This window comes from Mustela lutreola, chromosome 12 (assembly GCF_030435805.1).
Source record: "Mustela lutreola isolate mMusLut2 chromosome 12, mMusLut2.pri, whole genome shotgun sequence".
In the NCBI taxonomy this organism is placed as follows: domain Eukaryota; kingdom Metazoa; phylum Chordata; class Mammalia; order Carnivora; family Mustelidae; genus Mustela; species Mustela lutreola.
Window position 1 is genome coordinate 20,966,133 of NC_081301.1, and position 23,674 is coordinate 20,989,806.

At 35.8% G+C, this 23,674-nt stretch overlaps 1 protein-coding gene across 10 annotated transcripts in view; it reads left to right on the top strand.

The window, feature by feature from the left end:
• Positions 1-23,674, top strand: part of PTBP3 (polypyrimidine tract binding protein 3) — a 140,342-nt gene that overhangs the window by 100,377 nt on the left and 16,291 nt on the right. For 8 of the 10 annotated variants that reach the window (XM_059143259.1, XM_059143260.1, XM_059143261.1 and 5 more), the window contains 7 exons: positions 292-369; positions 2,872-3,011; positions 3,256-3,289; positions 5,787-5,879; positions 7,416-7,632; positions 11,030-11,107; positions 11,255-16,282. In XM_059143259.1, the coding sequence (XP_058999242.1) occupies positions 292-369; positions 2,872-3,011; positions 3,256-3,289; positions 5,787-5,879; positions 7,416-7,632; positions 11,030-11,107; positions 11,255-11,387 (773 nt within the window). In that variant the 3' untranslated portion in view covers positions 11,388-16,282. Of the gene's footprint in view, positions 1-291; positions 370-2,871; positions 3,012-3,255; positions 3,290-5,786; positions 5,880-7,415; positions 7,633-11,029; positions 11,108-11,254; positions 16,283-21,392; positions 21,735-23,674 lie in introns of those variants that run through there. The other 2 variants (XR_009346596.1, XR_009346597.1) reach the window with 2 other exon arrangements.

The window sequence follows — 23,674 nt, forward strand, 5'->3', positions numbered from 1 at the left end:
AGGGTATAAATCTCAACCTCAGTAACAAAACTTAAAAAATGAAAATGAAATAACCAGTAACACAAAACTAAACAGCAAAGCTGGACTCGTGAACCTCGGACGCAGCTGAAAGGGGTTAGCCTCTAAAGGGGCAGAGGCTCTTTACATATACATTAAGAAGCACCTGTTGAACAAATCTTAACAGTTATCTCTTTGTGAATAATATACCATCATGAGGTGTTTTTTTATATTGCTTTGATAACCATATTTATAGAGGTAGAATTATTTACTTTAGCTTCTCTTCCCCACTAGGTGCACCAGGTATAATTTCTTCACCCTATGCAGGGGCTGCTGGATTTGCCCCAGCCATTGGATTTCATCAAGCTACAGGTGATTTTTTTAAAGTTGAATTTGAAATGGTTTTGTCATCATCTGTATGTTCTAGGAACTTATCAAGATGAAAAATAGCACCATATTCGAAGGATTTACAATAAAAGCGTTATGTATATCAACCATAGAAGTGGCTCATCGTAGGGATTCCTGGGTGGCTCAGTCGGTTAAGCGTCTGCCTTTGGTTCGGGTCATGATCCCAGAGTCCTGGGATTGAGTCCCACATCGTATGATGCTCAGCTTCCTTGTCCTTATGAATAATTCCCTGTGGTTCCATTTCCAGCCCCTCAGGTTCCAGTGTATGTTCTGTATCATTTATATTATTGGTACAGATTATGATAGGTTGACTGTACTAAGTAACCTTACATTTGCCCTTTAGATTCCTGTATAAAATGTATAAACTGCTTATGTCTTTGCTGATAAGCTTATCAGTTGCACGTTGGACAGACCTGTGTCTTACTTAATTTGTGTTCTTAATGCCTTTGATGGCTTTCAGTACATTCTATGCAGTCAGTAAACACTTCAGTTATTTTTGTAAAAGATTTTATTCATTTATTTGAGAGAGGAGGAGAGAGAGAAAGAGCATGATTGGGGTAAGGGGCAGAGGGAGAAGCAGACTCCACACTGAGCAGGGAGCACAATGCAGGGCTCAATCCCAAGAACCTGAGACCATGACCTGAGCCAAAGGCAAACACCCAATAGCCTGAGCCACCTAGGTACCTCAGTAATTATGCAAATTAATAAATATTTACTATACTGCATATTTGTAAATCCTTTTTTATGTCACTGATGGTTTCAGAGGATTACCATAGAGAGTACACATGCTGCTTGTATTAGGGGATATATAGTTTTTAGCTAATAGAGATAATTAAGAGATAGCAGCTGGTTAATATTTTGATAATGATTTCTCACTCTTCCAAATAGTAAGTGAAATGAATTTGATCATAACTTAAGGGAAAGAATAAAAATTACTTTATGGTTTTGTCTCCAGTGCCTAAAGAAAACCCTGAGGTTGCTGATTAAAAGTGATACAGTGTTAATCCTGGTTGTACATATTACATTTCCAGTTTCCAACTGATTAATGAGTATAACTCTGTTTTAAATTGCAACATAGATCCTTTCTCTACTAATCTTTACATTTCTGTCCCTCCAGTTTTGGGAATTTTAAGTACTCTCTGATGGAGAGGATGACATGTGACTAAAAGGGAAAGAGTAATAAGGTTGACGTTTAAGTTTTATGTTTTTGGTGGTTTTAAGTCATCTTAATATATATCTAATTAAATGAATAGTCTACCTATTCCATTAAAACGGAGGCATTATACATTATTTTTATTTATTTGAAGCTCCCCAAAGTTTAATTGATAAACATTTGGAAGTAGTGATACAAGGTTTCCTTCATTTTAGATTGTTCTTTTTCACACACTATGTGTAAATCACTATAGACATTAAGAAGGAGGAAAAATGGCATAAAGAGGACTCCTGAGTTGCTGAGACTTAAGCTTTAGTAGGGGGATAGATACACACTACACACTTGGTGTAGCCAAATTGTACTGTTGGTGATATAGAATAAATTACAGAAGTTGTTCAGAAGTTGCAGAGTTGGATTGGAGGGATATGGGAAGAGGCCATGTGAAAGACCACTGAATAAAGATTTCATGGAAAAGTATCCAGCCTGAGAAAGTGGTCTGTAGAGTTTTAAAGCTCAGCAGGATAATGATAGTAATAACCTTATTAGATCGTCAAGCGGAGTAGTCTGAAAGTAAACTATGTTGCAGCTTAATTATGTGATTTGTGGCAAAGTGGTCAGACTCTATAATAAGGAATTTTGAACTTAAAGAATCAATAAATATCATTAAGGAACTGTTTCATTTTACATAAGCTAGAGATTTTACCTTAGTTAAGCTGAGAACACAAATAGTGGGACCTTCTGAAAAAGTGTCAGAAGTGGGACACTTCTGAAAAGTGTGTTATTTTAAGCATAATGTGTAGTGTCAGTATTCCAGTATTATAGGAAGTCTGCTTCTCCCTTTCCCTCTGCCTTATCCCCCTGCTTGTTCTCTGTCTCTCTCTCTCTCAAATGAATAAACAGAATATTAAAAATATATATATGCATACATATTTATCTGATTTTATGGTAGAAACCAAATGAAAAACTACATTTACCTTATAGGGATGTGCTAGAATGTATCTGTTTCAAGAAAAGGAATACTTGCAGTTGATATACCCTCCAGAAGCCTTGTGTCTTTAAGACTAGTGAATTCTGTTGCACTATAAAACATTGTGTTACAAATAATACAGAGTATGATGATGTCAAAGAATAAGGAACTTGACTCCTAGACTAACTCTGTAGGGCAGGAAACTGGCCTTTGATATCCTTATGGTAGATTTGACACATTTTCTTCTATATTTTTGCTTTCATCTTCATTTATTTACTTAAGATATATTCAGTGTTATAATTCCCCAGATAACCAATATATGAAATGCGTTTGATGTTTTAAAAAGGATTATCAGTCCCAGCTGTTCCTGGAGCTCTGGGCCCTCTCACAATCGCCTCCTCTGCTGTCACTGGAAGGATGGCTATTCCTGGGACTGGTGGTATACCAGGAAATTCTGTTCTGCTTGTCACCAATCTCAATCCTGATGTGAGTTTGAAAGTATTATATAATTTTAGTCTTTTAGGCGGCGGTATAGTAGTTTCTGGAGTGGGGTTATATTCAAATGAAATGTTTACATTTGTTTCAAGGATTTTTATTAAAGTTTATCACTAGTATATATAGGAAAATATAAAATCAATGCTTTAAACAAAGTCAACTGCTGTCTTTACAGGTAAACTTCCTTTAAATTTTTACTTAGACACTTATAATTTGTGTTATCCTTTTCAAACAGCTTATCACACCACATGGGCTTTTTATCCTGTTTGGTAAGTTCTTCTTTGCTCTTTTTGATGTCTGTGGTGTGGATTAAATATATTTCATCATTCAGTAATATTTATCAATTACCTCTATGTGCCAAGTAGTGTATTTGACACTGAGGGTAGTGTAGGAAGTAAGACTTAGTAATTACAGTTACAGTAGAGTTTTATAAAAAGGGAAATAAAGATTGTAATGGGAACATGGAGATGGGAGACCTAACCTAGCTGAGGGAATCATAGCTGGTGTACCAAAAGAAATGACAGTTAAACGGACTTGTGAAAACCGAGTAAGCAATAGCCAGCCAGAAAGAGAGGGCAAGTGTCCTTCCACAGATCCTAGCAGTAGATGAGAGGGCTCCTGGAACATGGAAGTGAAGGAAACCCCATGCCCCAGTGGCAAGTATAGGGGAGGCACATGTGCAATATGGGCAAGGTCACAGGAAGAGCTTTGTAAATTCAATTAAGGAGCTTGATTTTGAACCTAAAAACAGTGGGAAACCATTAAATAGTTTAAAGCAGGCAAGAGGTCAGATGAAATTCAAGTTTTAAAAAATGAGATTGAGGTTTTAAAAGGTTTCCAGACCTTCTAATATGTTCTTCTCTCAGTTTAAAAAAAAAAAAAAAAAAAAAAATTTAGCATGTACTCCTAATTTATATATGATTATTTATAAACTTTATCCATCTTTCACTGTACTCATGTACAGTATAATATGTACAAATATAAGAGCAATACAGTAAGTAATACAATAGGTCAGCATTTTAAAGCTTTAGTGATGAAAATTTTCATAAAAAACATTAATATATAGTGAGAAGTATGATTTAACATGCTTCATTATTTTCAAAAATCTTTTCCATTTGATTTAGTATTCCCAGATCCATTCCAAGTTAACTTTATTTTAGTACTTGATCTTAATGTTTTTCATAACTAAGAAAGATAGCTCATAAAGACAAGTGATTTTAATGGAAATGTTTCGTTCTCACTGTGCCTAATTAAGTATGATACTAATATTTCAGTCTAATCCACTTACTTTTGTTCTACATACCTAGAGAAGCTCCATTTTTTCCTTTTGTTAAATTGGTTGATGTTGAAAACTGTTGGCAGTAGAATTTTTTTTAACAGATGGGTTTAAAACTCACTGGTATTCTTTATTTGGAAGTTTTATTAGGATGGAAAATTGTTTCAAAATTTTGAGTGGATAATTAAATTTTTAAACAGTCTTTTTGAGATAGAATTTATAATCCTACAGTTCACCTGCTTTAGGTATATACATCATTGATTTTTAGTAAGTTTACATTGTTTTACACTCTTTATCACAGTCCAGTTTTAGAACATTTCCATCACCCCACAGAGATCCTTCATACTCATTGGAATTACTTTGGAAGTTTTTGTTCATGACACGTTCATGTAATTTTCAATAACAAAATTAGGAATTAATTTTCACATATCTCTTTAATAGCTAAAGTACATTCTTTCTAAAAGCTAATTTCTTATTCATTTAAAAAAAATGTCACCCTCAGCTTTCAAATTGTATGTGTTATTTTTTAAAGAATATTTGTTTCAGATACTCATCATTTCTAAGAAGGACAGCATGTTTGGAATGCTTGTCTTTTTGTTTTTAAATTTTAGAAGTGCCGTTCATCTCTAAGTTCAGTTGCTCTTAGGTGCTTGCCCACAAGATAACCAGCACTCTTGTGTGCCTTGAAGATTTTCAGTTATTCTCTCATCACATTACAAAGTATGATCATGGTGCTACTTACTTAAGGTTCTTATTTTTATTGTATTGGTGATACCCTGTAGCATATAAACTGCAATGTATTTTGGTATACTGAATTTAAAAAAGAATACTCTTCTTATTATAGAAATTTTTGCCTGTAATGTCATGTATATACTAAAAATTAGTAAGGTGTAGTTTTTCATATTGGCTCATATAAACAAATCAGTATAAATACGAGTTTGACTATTTCCCCCCTACATCCCAATGAATCATTTTGCCAGTCCTTTGGAATATGGGATCCACTATCCAGGCTATTAGGATAGTTCAGGTGTGAAATAATGATGGCAGCTTTGATGGTAATGAGGATGGGAAGAAGTAGACAAATGTAAGAGATAATTTAGGCCATAACATCAGTGGGTACTAGTGATTGATCAGATGTAAAATTTTAAGGAAAGGGAGAAATTAAAAGATGACTCCCAGGTATCTGAATATGTGAATGATGATAATATTTATTAGCAGAGTTAGTGAACGCTGGAAGCAGGGAGAAGAAAGAGGAGATGAATCTGTTTGGGACGTATTAAATTTGAAGTGTTTATGGGACATCAAGTGAAAATTATTGAGTAGATTAAAAGATCTGAAATAGAAGAGATACAAATTTGGGTTCACACATGTGGAATTGCCCAGAGAATATATATGAGAAAAGAAGCCTTCTTTAAATGTATTTGTAATATTAAACATTACACAGTCGACATTAACATTTTTAATAAAATTGTTTTTGTCTTTTCAATTAGGAGTATATGGTGATGTACATCGAGTGAAGATTATGTTTAATAAGAAAGAAAATGCCTTGGTTCAGATGGCAGATGCGAGTCAAGCTCAGCTAGGTACTGATGATTAATAATAGTAATGATAATCTACCCCTTTTGTATGTGAATTTTCCTATAAAATAAACTTATAGTAGTAGGAATATAATTTTACTGAAGAGTACCTCTTTGTGCAAATGTCTTCATTATTATTTGGACCTGCTTATAGTTTAAGACTTAAAAATACTTAATACTCTTTGAAGTCTGAAGTTCATTCATCTATTTGAACATATTGTTGATGTTTAGAACTTTGACTCTAAGGACACCTGGGTGGCTCAGTTGGTAAAGCATCTGCCTTTGGCTCAGGTCATGATACCAGGGTCCTGGGATCAAGTTCCACATCCGGCTCCCTGCTCAGTGGGGAGTCCCAATTCTCCCTCTGCCTGCCGCTCCCCCTGCTTATGCCTGCGTGCTCGCTCTCTCGCTCTCTCTCTCTCTCTCTCTGACAAATAAGTGAATAAAAAAAACTTTAACTCTAGGGTTTTTCCATTAAATATAAACTAATAAATGCAACTTGTCTTATTTAATTTTTGTTCATTTATTTATTTGTTTTTCTTCCAAATTAAGTTTTCTGCAATTATTTCATGGCTTAAAAGTTTGGGCAAACTTCTTAATGATAGTGCAAGAAAATGGCGTTCTGTGGTCTTATTGTTCATTGTTAAAGTGGCTATTAAAAATATTACTACTTAACTGGGGCACCTGAGTGGCTCAGTGGGTTAAGCCTCTGCCTTTGACTCAGTTCATGGTCTCGGGGTCCTGGGATCAAGCCCCAGCATCGGGCTCTCTGCCCAGCAGGGAGCCTGCTTCCCTCTCTCTCTCTGACTACTTGTGATCTCTCTCTCTCTCTGTCAAATAAATAAATAAATCTTTTTTAAAAAATCACTACTTAGATTTTTTTATTTAAAAAAAAAAAAAGTATTCCCAAGGGGAACCTGGCTGGCTCTGTTGGTAGAACATGCGACTCTTGGATCTGAAGTTTGTGAGTTCAAGCCCCATGTTAGGCACTTAAAAAAAAAAAAAAGCAAAACAAAACTGTTGCTTGAGAGTAAACTACCTTTATTCAGTAACCATTTCCTGAGTACTTGATATGTTCTGTGCACTATGGAACTGTCTACCACTCTGCTAAGAAGATAGTTATTTTTTAAAGATTCCCTCTCTTCTATTGTAGTCAAGTAAAGTCATTTAATACATTTCTGTATGTAAGAGTTTTTTAATTTAAAACCCTTTTAACCCTCAGAATTGACAGTATAATCTTTTTTTGTTTGTTTGTTTGTTTATTTTCAGACAGAGATTACAAGTAGACAGAGAGGCAGGCAGAGAGAGAGAGAAGGAAGCAGGCTCCCTGCTGAGCAGAGAGCCCGATGCGGGACTCGATCCCAGGACCCTGGGATCATGACCTGAGCCGAAGGCAGCGGCTTAACCCACTGAGCCACCCAGGCGCCCCTGACAGTATAATCTTAAGTGACTAAATAAAAGGAATTTGTGATAATCTAGACAAATTTTACAGTGACTCTATCTTAATACACAGACTTTTCTTATTTTCTTCCTGTACGCCAGCAATGAACCACCTGAGTGGACAGAGACTTTATGGAAAAGTACTTCGCGCTACACTGTCCAAACATCAGGCAGTCCAGCTTCCTCGAGAGGGACAAGAAGACCAAGGTCTGACTAAGGATTTTAGCAATAGTCCTTTGCATCGCTTTAAAAAACCTGGCTCTAAAAACTTCCAGAATATCTTTCCACCATCAGCTACTCTGCATCTTTCCAACATTCCGTATGTACCTAATTATTTATTATTCATTTAGATGATTAATTATGTTTTGAGAGAGGTATAAACTCTGAAATTATTCTAATGTAGCAGTTATCCTAGTCATTAATTTCTTGTGATATGGTTTATTTGCCATCATGTCTTAAGGTTATATCTTTAGTCATACACTCTAAAAGTGAAAGGTAAAATTTCTTTCCAAATAGGGAATTAGCAACTAGTTACCTCTCAGTTTTAAAAAGGCATTAAAATAAGTTTGTGCAGGGACACCTGGGTGGTTCAGTGGTTGGGCATCTGCCTCTTGGCTCAGGTCATGATCTCAAGGTCCTGGGATTGAGCCCTGCATTGAGCTCCACGCTCAGTGTGGATGCTTGTCTGCTTGTCTCCCTCTCTCAGCTTGTACTGTCTCTCTAAAATAAATAAATCTTTTCTAAAGAAAAGTTTGTATGGAAATATTCCATTGGTACATACTTAATTCATCTCTTTGTGTAGAATTAAAGGTTATTAACGAGCATAGGAAAATCAAATACTTTGTGTCTAAAAATATGGGGAAAATGAAGTTTCTAGTATTTATCTACAAGTTGCAAAGCCATATATATATAAAAGAATTGTTAAAGCCATGTATATGTTAATTACTTAAAAGCTAAAAATTACTTTATTGTGACCACTCTCTGTTAAGCAGTGTTGTAGTAGACTTGTTCTTTACTCATCTTCTAACTCAGGGATTAAAAAACTACACCCACAAGCCAAAGCCATGTGTTTTTATATGGCCTGTGAGCTAAAATTGATTTTTACATTTTTAAATGGTTGGGGGGAGTGGGAAGCAAAAGAGAAGTATTTTGTGATTTGAGAAAACTATATAAAATTCAAATTTCACCTTCCAAAAATAGTTTCAGGGCAGATAACCACACTCATTCATTTGCATAGTGTCTGGTTGCTTTTGAGCTACAACAGGATAGCTGAATAGTTGCAGCAGAGACTCTGTGACCATCAAAGCTTAAGATATTTATTGTGTGGCCCTTTATAGAAAGTGGCTTGTAGTCCTTGATCTAATTCTTGAAATCCTTCACCTTTGAAGATGGCAGTTGTGTATAACTTACTCTAATACATGAAGAGGGAATGAACTTTGGAGAGGGTGGAGTAAAAGCTGTGGGATATGCTTGTATGTGCCCGTGTGAGCGGAAATTGAAAGACTGAGGGAATGGAGAAGGGCAAAATTCTAGAACATTTTGAGAATGAGAATGGGGATGAATAGGAATAGAAAATAACCACTCAAAATAATGTGGAATGATTAGGCTGCCAGCTAGTCTCTGGTTAGGCTACCTGAAGGAACCTTGAATCTAAACTGGACAACAACTCAAACCTCATGCCAGCTAGGAAACTGGAGGAGTCACTTAAGGAAAAACTCGAGATTACATGGACTTAGAAATGTCGCAGCTAATCATTATGGAGTCAGGTAGAGGAACAGCATACTTAGATACCGAGACAGTATCATTGTTCCCTTCTTAAATACATTATCTAGGGGCTGGTCTCAGTTACAACATACAAAAGATGTGTAGGCAGAAGAGGGAAAGGACATTCATATTTTTTTGAACCGTCTGCCACATTCTGGGCACCATGCTGGTAACTTACATGTGTTACTTATATGTGTAAGTTACCTCATTTAATCTCCATATAATAACCTTTTTTTAATGTGATAAAATGTATATATCATAAAATTGATCATCTTAATCATTTTTGAACGTGCTGTTCAGTGTACATTCACATTTTGTATTCCTGTTGTATAGCCAATCACATCTGTCCCATCTACAGATTCTTGTCATTACCCCAAACTGGAGCTCTCTGCCCGTTGAACAGTAATTCCCCATTTCCTTCTATACCCCAGTCCCTGGTAACAACTATTCTGTCGCTGTCAATCCATGCATAGTAAAGTCATTAGTTTCATTTATCAGTGAAACTGAGAGTCTCAGTTTAAGTAGCTTATGCAGGTTCATATACCAATGAATGAGAAATAGAAATGTTGGGCGCCTGGGTGGCTCAGTGGGTTAAGCCGCTGCCTTCGGCTCAGGTTATGAACTCAGGGTCCTGGGATCGAGTCCTGCATCGGGCTCTCTGCTCAGCAGAGAGTCTGCTTCCTCTTCTCTCTCTCTCTCTGCCTTTCTCTCTGCCTACTTGTGATCTCTCTCTGTCAAATAAATAAATAAAATCTTTAAAAAATTTTTTCCAAAAAAAAAAAAAAGAAAAGAAATAGAAATGTTAACTGCAGATCCAGTCATTGTTCTACCATTCCATCCTTACTGGCTGTCATGAGATGAAATACAGTCCTCTTAAGACATTAGGGCAGTTAAATCATCTCATAAGAAATTAGTGAAAGAGGAAAACTGCTGTGTTAGAATAATTTAGTCAGTTGACCCTGGTGATAGGCCACTGGATTAGTTATCTACTGCTACATAACAGATTTCCCCAAAACTTAACAGCTTATCAAAATAGTAAATGTTTATTATCTCATATTGTTACGAAGAGTCAGGAATCCTGAAATGACTTAGCTGGGTTGTTTGATTAAGAGTCTCTCATAAGTTTGAAGGTTTTACTGGGGCCAGAGGATCCACCTCCCAAGTAGTTAACTTATTATGCCCTTAGTTGCTGACAGGCAGTCTCAGTTCCTTGCCACATGGTCTTCTCCATTTGGCTCAAGCGTCCCCATGAAATGGTAGCTGGTTTCTTCCAAAGCTAATAATTCAAGGAAGGCAGGATGGGAATTACAATGTCTCTCAGCCTTAGAATTCAAACATGTCATTTGTACAGTACCATAAAGGTTGGAGAGGACATCTCTTTGTTATGGGAAGGGAGTATCTAAAGGCCTGAATACTAGGAGGCAATAATAATAGGGACCCACCTTAGAGCCTAGCTCCCATATACATGTATTCAGAATTACCCTAAAAGCCATTAAAAATGTAGAACTCTGGTGGTCTATAGCCAATAATTTGGAACTGGGAAATAATTATGTAATTTTATATTATTATATTATATATTATATATCATACAGTAATATTAATGTTACTAATGGGTAATATTAGAAGTAGCTTTGGAAATCCATGAGTTAATTACTGAAGTCAGTGATATGGGTAATTATCCCTTTAAAAGAAATATAGATACATTTTTCTTTTTCTTTATATACCTGTTTATATCTTATGCAAAAGATTTGAGACCAGATTGCATTGCTGAGACATGTATGTGTCAATCTTAAACATCTTTCAGGGTACTTCCGAATCGTGTCTTCATTGAATGGCTTTATTGTCTTTGAAATGTGAGATACTCTGGAGATTTGGCAGTTGCAGCAGTTAATCTTTGGTTCATGTGAGAATTTGGGCTAAGGTAGTTGATACTCTCTGTGATGTTTTCACAGCCCTTCTGTTACAGTGGATGATCTGAAGAACCTTTTTACAGAAGCGGGATGTTCAGTGAAGGCTTTTAAATTCTTTCAGTAAGTCAGTGCTTTCAAGAAATACATTAACATTATTTCATGTGGTATGCAAATTTTTAAAGTACTTTAATGAAGTCTTTAGAGGGTTGGGAAGAATTATAGGCAAACTGAATTCTATATACTTTTTGTTTCTTATATTATTTTCAGAAAAGATCGCAAAATGGCACTCATTCAGTTGGGATCTGTGGAAGAAGCAATCCAGGCCCTCATTGAGCTTCATAATCATGATCTTGGAGAAAATCACCACCTCAGAGTTTCCTTCTCAAAATCTACAATCTGATTTTTTTGTGAATTTTTCTCCTAAGACTGGACCATAATTTCAGTAAAACCTTCAGACACAGACTGAAGCAGCTCAAGACCAATTCTGCCTCTTTCATGAAAGTAACTCTGGTTTGATATTCAAGTATATACAGAAAATCAAGGGATATTCTTTTCTTTTTCTTTTTTTTTTCCATTTTTCCCCCTTGCCAGGATGTGATCAAAGGTTTGTTTTTCCTTTGTACCATAGTTTCTATGAAAATAACCTTCAGGAAAAAAATTTTTTTCAATAATTTAATTCCTTATACTAAGTTAGATTTCAAGAGGACAGACTTTCTTTTAGTTTGGGTCCAGATCAGCCTTATAAAACATTTCTAAAATCCTTTGTACTTTGGAAAAATTTAAACATACAAACTTTTAAAATTACTTACAACCAGGTTTTTAACTTTATGATTCAGAAGTTCAACCCCTATAGGAAATTATGTTCACTTATAAATTTTATTAATTATTTAGCATACATTGATAGGTATACACCAACAAATTGGGTTGTATTGGAAGAAAATTTATAAACTTGCATGTTTTCCTTCAGTGGTTTCTTTTTTTCACTGCAAGACACTCCTTGGAATAATACATATCTTTAAATTTTTAAAACTATTTGGAGAAATGAAGTGTCTCATTTGTCCCCAAGGAAATTAAATAGAATCCAAGATCTGTTAAGGTGTCAAAATAATTATTAGTTTTATTAGGAAAAATCATGGTTTAAATTTCAAAATGACACTATTTGCTGAGTAATATGATCTTGGAAAATTTGAAAAGAAAATCCTACTTACAAACTACTTTTTTATAATTGTTTTCAGAAAAAAAAGTTTACAGTCTTAAGGAAAATATTCAGGTCTATCCTATGGTTTGACAGATTTTTTAAAAGTTATTTTTGGTAAGGTCTTATTTTAGAAAAAAATTAATCTCAAGGGTTTTTTGTACCACTATAATCTCTAATACTTATTCAGAATTACTGTGTATTTACTTAATTTCTTATTATGTGCCTTATTATGTGCTTATGATATAATAGGTTAGAATTTTATCTAAATATCTTGAAAGCTATATTGTGGGCTTGGTGAGCATTTTGTTTTTCTTTCCCTGTTTTGGTAAGGATTTTAAAGTTTTTTCATTGCAATTTTAAGTGGTTTTCAATAAGTAATAGTTTTTATTCAAATTTTTGGTGCTTTGGTGCAGAGATGGGGTAGGGAAGGGTGAATGGTTGGGGTAATAACTCAGTGAGCACCTGTAGGCCTCTTTACATTGTGACCAGTAGTGGTCGTGCAGTCCGTGACAGAGCATACCAGTTTGGTACTATAAAATGCAATCTCAGTTTCTGGATCTTGTCTAACCTTTCTCACTCATTAGAATTTGTCTCAGGATTACTTGGTTTTTCTCAGTACTGAAGTGACATGCTTTTCTTTGTTACTATAACTTCATTACTGAGTGCCCGCGTACATGGAATATGACAAGGTGGAGTCCTTTTTCATACTCTGTCCCTCTCTGTGGTTGAGTGTAAGAATACATTTTCGTGTTGCTTCAGTGATTGTATAATGTAAAATTATTTCTTTTTAATTAGAAACTTTACATTCTTAAATTTTTTTCCGTGCTTGATCGGATTTTTTTAAAAAGCAGAATTTAGTAAAGGGGTCATTTTTGTCCATCCCTTTTACAGTTTTTAGATCCTTGGAGTAGCTCATCTCACCTTCAAAAATTTCCATTTCTTTGCTGTATTCCAACCATTAGCTTGAATGTTGGAAGATTATTTCAAAAAATTGGAGACTACAGGAAATACTATAGGTTATTAAAAAGCAGAATTCACTCAACACTGAGCAATAGGTAGTTGGTAGATAGAATAGGAAGGAGGACACTAAATTGAAACCTTTCAAATGAATCCATTTTAGAATTGACTGAATAGATAGGTATAATCATTTATATAGTTTTTATTTTCTTCACTTACTGTGTTTTTACTAAAACACTTAAGTAAGGAGGGAGGGAAAAAAACAAAAATTTTTTGAGAAATCTCCCAAAATTTTCTTCTTTTTTCCAAGCATACAGGCACTATTATAATTGTCAGTGACACATTAAATTGGATTATTTTGTTTGCTTTGAGTTAGGAATTACTGTGTGATTTAATTCATGGTTCTTATAGCATTCAGTGTCAATGTAGCAGATGGGAGATCATAATAGCATTGAATGTAATTTTGAAGTAGGGAATGGCCTTTAAATCTGAGAGAGACATTTGAATCCTTTTCAGGGAGTTTGTGTAAGAGTGTGTGTGTGTGTGTGTGTGTAGATAAATATATATACATACATGCACTCTTCTATGTTGTACATACATATGCACAGTACATACATTTTAATTTATTGACAAAATCAGATTAAGATTTGGAAAAGAGATATTCTTATCTAAAATAGTATGCTTGAAATCATCAATTTGGGTCTGAAATTAGCTCTAGTGCATGGATATTGTCCATATGTTATTTGCTGTTTGAATTATAGAGGTCTACAGTATTTTTTTGGCATAGTGTCTGTAGAAAGATTTAAAAATATCAGGGTAGTGGAAAAACTAGATCTTCGTACTTTTGTTTTGGCATGCATTTATTCAGTATCTTCTGAATAATGTTTATTTTTGCTGTTGAGCTGTCATAGTATCCTATTTTTAAGTTTATTTACTTTAAGGAGTATTGTCTTATCACTTTTGGAAGTGTCTTGACTTTTACACAAAGTATATATATTCAGGTCTTCAAAAAATAGCAGTACACGTTCAGCAGTAGCAATTTATGCCAAAAAGTTTTACTTTGAGATTTTAATAACTTGTGTAGCAGTAAAATGTGTTTTGTGTGAGATATAAATAGAAAAATGACCCAGTATCTTAATATCTTAATTGATAACTTACTGGAGAGTATCATAACTCCCAATAGCTCCTATAGAATGCTATAAATTATTCAAGACTAGGTAATCAGTTATTTTCAGTCATGTTTTTGATTCTGTTGTTAAAAGTTGCAGATCTCACAATATTTAGAGACAGAATTTCTGCCTGCTTAATTCCCTGTGGGAGCAATGCCTTCTTTGGCACCACCTAGGGTGATGATCATTGGTTCTACTGCAGTTGATAAAACGTTAACTCTCATTATTGTCTCTGTTCATTTTCATACAAACTTTTCAAAGCTTCCATGTCATTAGGCAGTGAAATTTATATAGTGAATATATTTTCATGTAATTTCTGTTTCCACTAAATATTGTTGGATGAAAGATAACAAACTCAAAAGTAATGTATTTTCCCCCAATGACTCACTTAAAAACCCTAAGTTTGCCAAACTATCAGTCTGTCTCTTTGAAAACCAGTGTGTACTGCTATTTTTAAAACCAAAAAGACAGCATGACTATGCGTAAAAGCATTTTTCTTAGCCTTTCCTTTGTCTTGATCAGTTGTTAACAAGAATAAAACTACCAGACTTTAAATAGTCTACTATTGTGCTACAAGAAATACAGTTTAGATTGCACAAAAGTTTTCCTTTAAAGAAGATGGAACTCAGCTGTCCTTCAGAAGAGCTGTGTTGTTATCTGTAAGACTATTTGCAGTCTTTTTTCACAGCAAATTCTAACAGTTAGTTATGAATGGTTTAAAAGAGAAAATTACTAAAAAGTTTGGGGAGTTTTATAGAGGGAGGAAAACAAAACAGGACCAAAGTTTATGTGCCTTCTTCAGTAGTCTTAATTGACCTTTTCTTCCTATTTGAGACTAAGGTAGTATCAGTATTCTGGTTTTCAGGAAATACGTACTATATAGTTTTAAAAGAATGTTATCCCACAGACTATTCATACAAGCAAAGAATTGTAACTGTATAAATGAAGTCTCAGTTACACTTTTGCCTTTATCACACAATATTCATTCTGTAGCATTGTGCAGGTCCAAGAATGAGCTGCTCTACATCTTTGTGGTAGTCATTTTAGTTTTTGTAACCTGAAGCATATGTTCCAGAGAACAGGGATATTTGTCTGGTCCAGTGACCTTGGTGATAATAGTCATGATTGAAAGCTGCGTATAGCAAGCTTAAGTCAGCACTGTAAACAGATTTTGTTGTGTTATTTTCGGTTTTTGAATCTATGTAGTAGTTGTATTAACAAATATTTAAATAGATATTTTTGATGTCATTAAAAAAAAAACACTCTGGCCTTTCCCCCCCTTACCATTATTAACCAGATCTTTTAAAAATTCATCCCACATTCAGAAAGTACTAATTATAGATTGCTGACCAAGCAAAATTTTACATCAAAATGTCACCTCATTGCTCTGACCAAAGAAGACTTACTGTTCTGGTTTAACTCCTCTCATTAAGCATTTTTTCCCAAGCTCCTTTCTGAAAGAAGACCCAGTGCAAAGCAGCCTTTACTTTCTATTTCCTGTTGGTGAATAGACTACTTAGAGAAAATGGGAATATAAGTGTGAACAGAATGGATTAGGATGACAAGGGTTTGATGAGCATTTTCAGTACTGTATTTGAGTAAAACAAAAATAGCACAGCTAGGAGCCTCTGACATTGTCTTGTGTTTTATGTGGTCTGTTCATAAAATTCCCTTTTTCAGTTTATAAGAATGTTCATCTAAAAGAAGAAAATGCTGTAAATATTTGTAACAACTTTTTTTTAACCAGGCCAAAAAAGGAAAAAAAAAAAAAAGGTTTTTGGGAACAAGTTAACATATAAAGTGGTTTTATACAAAACATCAATTGTCTTGTATATTTTGATAAGCAGCAGTACCAGCTTTCATTTGTAACACAGTTTGTGGTGTTGGAAGAAAAGGATTCTGTGATTGTTTAAGTGAATTATGTTATAAATGCAAAGAGAAGATAAAATATTAAAAAACATATTTTCTAAATGCGTAGTGCATGGTTAATTTAAGCTTCTGTACTCTATAGTATATTCCATTTTCGTTCAGTTTGTATATTTGCTATTACTTGATAATCTCTAATCTCTTTTCCTAACAAGTATAGCATTGTAGCATGCCTTTTAATAAATGTCATGACATCTGTACTCTCTTAAAATTTTCTGTGTTCTTGTGTCTGTACTTTGGGTTTCCTCTTGTCTTACCTGTAATTCTAATGATGTCATACTTTCTTTTCTTTTTCATAGCCATCCATCTAAACTTGTCATAGTTAGAGGGAATAGCAAGCATGTATTCATACTTTAAAAACTGATAAAGCCCCAAGTCTGCTAACCCCTTCTTTTAATTAAGGAGTGATTTTATTTTGAGAAGCAAAGTGCTTTTCTAATTGTCCTACAGTACAACTTCTTTTGTGGCCCTCTCCCTTTAGTACAAGTACACGCTGACAGACTGTGTGAGTTCTTTCTCTCCCTGTGTATCTGTCTCTCCCCACCCCCCATAAACACACTCTTTGTCTAAGCTCACTTGCCAAACAAAAGTTGGAACACTTTCCCCAGTTCAGTTTTTAGCTTCCCTATAGGATTAATATACATAAATTTGAAACATGAGGTGTGATCACAGACCAGGTTTGTGTTCGTTTTAATTAAAAGGTAACAACAGTTACCAGCTGCCAGATACTTCTTTTCCTTAGACAAAAGTTCTATTTTTAAGTTCTTTAAAAGAGTTATGGATTGTCAGAGTTTATTTTAATCTTTTGCTTAGGATTTTTTAGAAGTAGGAATTTATTTTTAATGGAATTGAAAATTAGGTAACCACTGTTGATCTTTGCTGGCTAACCTGTAAAATCTTTTGTATCCTTAAATGTAATTTCCTTTTTTTTTTTCCAGTGTAAGAGGCATTTTTATCAGGAAAAGGTAAAATAGCTATGGCCAAATGAGGTCTTAACTGTGAAATGCTTATTTACATACCAGAAGGCTTCTAACCATCACTGAGTCATGTGGGTCTGAAATAAATGAATCTGAGAGACCACCTAGTTCAGTCTCCACTTTTTAAAGTCAGTGGTGTAAAAAAGAAAGTGACTGGCCCAAGGCTACATGACACTTAATTGCAGAGTGTGGACTAGAACGCAGGACTCCTTGGTATTACCCAGTGCCAGTATTGCCCCCAGGGGTTCTGTCCTGCCAACTGTAATGAAGATTGTGATCTTTAAGTTCTGTACACAGAATCGAGGTGCTTAAATACTCTCCTGAAAACTACCAAAACCAATTTGAAGACACTGTTTAGTGCTGGGTGCTTTTGCTGAAGGGTAACAAATGTCTACCTACTTATGAAAATTTTCATCTAAAAATGTAATTTCAAGTTGCTAATTTGAGAACTCTTAAAAATGTAGTGGCTATTCATATTAGTTTCCTAGGACTCATATAACAAAGTACCACAGCTTAGGCGGCTTAAACAGAATTTATTTTCTCACAGTTTAAGAACATGGTGTCCTGAGACCTCTTTCCTTAGTTTATAAATGGCCATCCTCTCCCTATGCGACACAGTCTTTCTTTTCTGTTTCTTTGTCCTAATCTCTCTTTTTATGAGGGCACCAGTCATAATTGGATTAGGCCCACCATCTGACCTCATTGTACCTTAATTACCTCTTTAAAGGCCCTGTCTCCAAATAAAATAGTCACTTTCTGAGATATTGGGAGTTTAGGATATCAACACAAGGATTTGAGGGGGGGGGCAAAATTCAGCCTATAGCACTATATAGCACTATTTAGTAAAGATTATTCATTCAGCTCACCGAGTACTGATTATATCAGATTATATCAACAGTCGAGCTAAGTGCAGGGGGGAAAGATATAGAGTTAAGGACTTGACTGCCTTACCTTTTAGGTATGTATAAGTGTGGAATGTCGCCTAAATCCATAAACTAAGTCATTTTGAACGCTTGGCCTTCAATAGGAAGTCCCCAAAATGAATCGTGAGGCCTCTCTAGGCAATTCTAGTCAGAATACATATGGCTAAAGCTATCCTCTAGCTAATTATGAAGATGTAGAAACACATACACTGCAATAATTATCTACTTCTCAGTTTTAGAAGTGAGCCATTTCAGAGCAGTGAGTATTTCTAAGACATACCATTACTTGAACAGTTGAAAGAGTAAGAGGATACTGTCATGCTGTGTCCAGTTTTCAATGACCATTTGTTGATTAAACTGGGACTTAAATAATTGAATTTAGGAATAGTTCAGTGTTAAACTCCACTCTTTACAATTTAAGTGATTGTTCCTGCATCATTGATTTTTTTCTGTTGTCCTATTTCAACTTCTGGAAATTCGTCACTATATGCTTCTATCAAAGCAATTTATGCTGGGGCGCCTGGGTGGCTCAGTGGATTAAAGCCGCTGCCTTCAGCTCAGGTCATGATCCCAGGGTCCTGGGATCGAGCCCCGCATTGGGCTCTCTGCTCCGCAGGGAGCCTGCTTCCTCCCCTCTCTCTCTGCCTGCCTCTATGCCTGCTTGTGATCTCTTTCTGTCAAATAAATAAATAAAATCTTTAAAAAAGAAAAAAACAATTTATGCTAAACTGATAAAACTCTATTATTTTTTAAAAGATTTTATTTATTTGATAGCACAAGCAAGAGGGAGAGGTTGAAGCAGAATCCCTGTGGAGCAGAGACCCTGATGTGAGGCTTGATCCCAGGACTCTGGGATCATGACCGGAGCTGAAGGTAGACGTTTAACCAACCAAGCCACTCAGGTGCCCCTGAACTGATAAAATTCTAATAACGGTTTGGTTGGAATTACTGTATTTGTATGCCATTGGATTTAGATGTAGAACTTCAACTATGTGAGTATCAAGAAAGTATAGTTGACCTGGAAAAGTTAGTAATTCTGATGTTCCATGCAGACCCCATTGAGATTGTCTTTAATCAAATGAAAGCTGGTATTATATTAATTCAAATAAACTTTAGGACAGGCACTATTAGAGATAGATTTCATAATGATATATAATAGAATATAGTTATGCAAGGAATTTAATGAAGCTACATGAATCTCAGAGGTGATGTTGAACAGAAGAGAGTACATAATGTAGGGCCACCTAGGTGGCTCAGTGGGTTAAGCCTCTGCCTTTAGCTCAGTTCATGATCTTAGGTTCCTGGGATTGAGGCCCGCATCCAGCTCTTTGCTCAGTGGGGAGCCTGCTTCCCCCTCTCTCTCTCTGCCTGCCTTTCTGCCTACGTGTGATCTCTTGTCTGTCAAATGAATAAATGTTTTCTTTTTAAAAAGAATACAGGGACGCCTGGGTGGCTCAGTTGGTTGAGCAGCTGCCTTGGGCTCAGGTCATGATCCCAGCGTCCTGGGATCTTGAGTCCCACATCGGGCTCCTTGCTCAGCAGGGAGCCTGCTTCTCCCTCTGCCTGCCATTCTGTCTGCCTGTGCTCGCTCTCTCCCCCTCTCTCTCTCTGATAAATAAATAAAATCTTTAATAAAAAATAAAAAAAGAATACATAATGTATAATTCTATTCACATCATGTTCAAAAACAGGATAGGGGTTACCTTTGGTAAGGAGGTAATTGAGGGTATGAGAGGTTCTGGTCTGTGGTTAATGTTTTATAACCTTTGTACCAGTTATCCAGGAGAGTTTACTCTCTTGATTATTCATTGAGCTTGTACACTTGGGATTTGTACATTTTTCTGTATGTTATACTTTAATTAAAAGGATTTTGAAAAATGATTGTAATTGAACAAGGAGCTAGAAACTGTTCTTCTTGCTTCCTAAATCAGCTGATTATTCTACCGGGTAAGTAAGACTTTGTTATAAATATTCAAGATCTCATGAACTGGGTTTCACAGTGCAGCCCTCCCACATATCTGTGGCATTTCTCTGACCATGGCATACCTATAGGAAAAATATTACCCAGAGCAAAACAAAAAGCACAAACTGTTTTCAAGTAAATTTTACTTCTTTTTGAGCAGTTTTACACAGAACTTATTCAGAGGTTTCATCAATAGTTTTGTTTCTGTAGCTATAAGCTTGATTATGTGGGCTAATCCCTCAATATATTTCCATCAAGGGGCACCTGGGTGGCTCAGTGGGTTAAAGCCTCTGCTTTCAGCTCGGGTCATGGTCCCAGGGTCCTGGGATCGAGCACCATGTCGGGCTCTCTGTTCAGCGGGGAGCCTGCTTCCCCCTGCCTGCTCTCTGCCTGCTTGTGATCTCTGCCTGTCAAATAAATTAAGAAAAGCCAGAAAGACCCCTAGCTCACAAGCATCCTAAGAGGAGAGACTATACAGAATGTTTAGCAAAACTTCTTGTCATTAAGATTCTTAATAAATGCTAATTGGTGTCATGAACTCCATGTACCTAATACCCACTGTAACCAGTGGCCCATCTTGTTTCATCTATTACTCATCCCATTCCTTGGATGATTTTGAAACAAATCCTGGTCATCCTATGATTTCATTTGTAAACATTTCAGTATGTGTAAGTCCATATGTTGTAGTTCCTGACAAAGTCTTTCAGTGTATAGCATTCCTTTCCATTGTCCTGTTCCCTTACAACTTATTTGTTGAAGGAACTGAGCAATTTTCTCTAAAAATTCAAGTGGTCTAGATTTCTCTGAGTATATATGTCCCTGCAATGTTATTTCTTTACTATGTCCCCCCACCTCTCGTTCTCTGTAAATTGGAAGCTGCTGCTTTCCTTACCTCCTTCCTGACTCTCCCCCCCCCCCCGCCCCCAGGAAGGACAGGTAAGAATACTTCATAGATGACATTGGACACTTCATGTGTAGTGATGGTAGTTACCATTGATCACTATTCTGTAAATCCATTAATTTTTAAGGATAACAAAATGCCAAAGTTCTATCATGCCTTTTGCATGTATTACTTTGATTGCTTTTATGTAATAAGGGAAATTTTCCTTATCAACTTTTTGGTTACTCTGAGGCACAGTTTCTATGGGAAAGACAAGATAAACTATCCTTTTTCCTTTACTTACCTGTTTTTTGAAGTGATTGTTTTCTATCCTCCAAAACTTTGTTTACCTTGGTTTTATTTTGTTTTGTTTTTCTTAAAGATTTTATTTATTTGTTTGTTTGTTTGACAGATCACAAGTAGGCAGGCAGAGAGAGAGGGAGAAGCAAGTTCCCTACTGAGCAGAGAACCTGATGCAAGGCTCAATCCCAGGACACTCAGATCATGACCTGAGCCGAAGACCAGAGGCTTAACCAACACTGAGCCACCCAGGCGCCCCTGGGTTGTTTTTTGTTTTGTTCTGTTTTTTTTTTAAGCCTGTGCTTTTATGGAAATTTCAAACATTTGTGAAAGTAGACTCGTGTAAGAAGCTTATGTTGCTGTACAATTCATATTCAGTGTTTACACCCCTCCCTGCTCATTCTCTGCTTCTACTTGGAAGATTATTAAATCATTTTGTATAATACTTTTCAAACTGGTGAAAGTTGTTTATAATATTTTAAAATCTCTACCTAGTCGATTAATTATGGTCTTTTTTTTTTTTTTTTTTTTTTTTTTAAGGGGGAAAGGGACAGAGGGAGAGAAGCCCAAGCAGGCTCCATACCCCGCACAGAGCCCAATGTGTGGCTTGATCTCATGACCCTGAGATCATGACTTGAGCAGAAATCAAGAGTCAGATGCTTAACTCACTGAACCACCTATGCACCCCAATTATAGTCATTTTTTAATCTTTTTTTTTTTTTCTTTTTTGGTTGTGTCTTTTTTTTCCTTCCATCCTGCCAGAAGTATTTACAAAGAACCTACTTTTTGGTTGTTTTGATCTCCCCCAAATAAGTTTGTTTTTTAGCGTGTTAAATGTTTTTATTGTTTTTGTACTGTCTTTGAATTTATTTTGTGATTCTTTCACAAAAGATTTTTGGTATATTAATCATAGCTGTCTACTCTGATTGTCCTGTTATCCTAAGGATTTCCACTACATATCCTTCATGACAAAAGCAAGTATCAGAGAAATAAAATTATTTATGTAGGAATAAAGCTTATTAAAAAAAAAAAAGAAGAAGGTTTAGGATTGTCCCAATGATTCTCTCACCCTTATGCCTTTTACTGCTGTACTTCCAAGTAGACTGTTCCGTAGACATATGTTTGCTGGGAAGATCTGAGGTAGGAAAAGATACTGTAGCCACGCCATCAAGGAACATAGTAAAGGGAAAAGCACTAGGGTACCTTTTTTTTGTAGCATGATAACTGGCTTACAAATTAGTTCTAAAGAATCTGTCTGATCTTGCTTCTCTCCGTCTTCCTCCTCCGGGTAATAAAGGTTTTTCCTTCAAATTTCAGTAACAGGTCAGCTATGTCCCTGAACAGCTGGTAGGTTCTCATATACAAAAGATGTGACTCATGTGACTTCAAGTCTGTGTTCTTTGCTTTGACAGAAGGCTAATCTACATCTACTTTCAAGTCAAAGCAAGGGCCCTTTATTGGCAATAGAGTATTAGGTTGATAAAACCTGACTCACTTATCTGAACAATTTCCTCGCAGCAGTAGGTGACTTCAGAGCACATGCCATAGTTGATTATTACTGCCCTTGCATGATCATTTGGCTAGTAGCCACTTTTTGCACTGGACCATAAGCTCCATGAAGGTAAAGTCATGGTGCTATTTTAAAATTAAGCATTGTGTGCCCAGAACCCACTGCACTGCCCTATATACTTAATAAATATTGGTTGAACAAGTAAATATATATACATACATATATATGTATATATATACACAGAGACATATATATTCTTTATATTTTTACATAAATCTACCTGATTTATCTGTATCTCATGTTTTTAAACATCTCTCAATATGATCCAAGAGCAGTGGCTGTCAGCCTCACATTTTCCAAAACAGGCATAAGTATCTGTATTTTCAAAACATGGCTTCCAGGGTTTTTTTCTTTTTTCAAAAAGGACTACAAAATGAACTGTTTGCTTGGTGTATGCCAAGTTAGCTCACTTTTAGATTACCCTAAATTCTCACAATCAAAGTCATGAAGATGAAAGAGATTATAGGACTTTCCTCTGTTCAGTAAGTAGCAGTTTTTTCCTTAAAGCACCCACACGGAGACTAGCATAGAGGAGGTTATCTGTTGAATAAAAGAAAACTTGCCATTTCCTTGCAGTTGGTAGGAGTTTATGGTGGAACCAGCCCTAAATTCTTTCCCTTGGCAGTCCACATCCTCCACTCCTGAAATAAAACTGCTAAGATCAGGGGCGCCTGGGTGGCTCAGTGGGTTGAGCCTCTGCCTTCGGCTTGGGTCATGATCCCAGGGTCCTGGGATCGAGCCCCACGTCGGGCTCTCTGCTCTGCGGGGAGCCTGCTTCCTCCTCTCTCTCTCTCTCTGCCTGCCTCTCTGCCTACTTGTGGTCC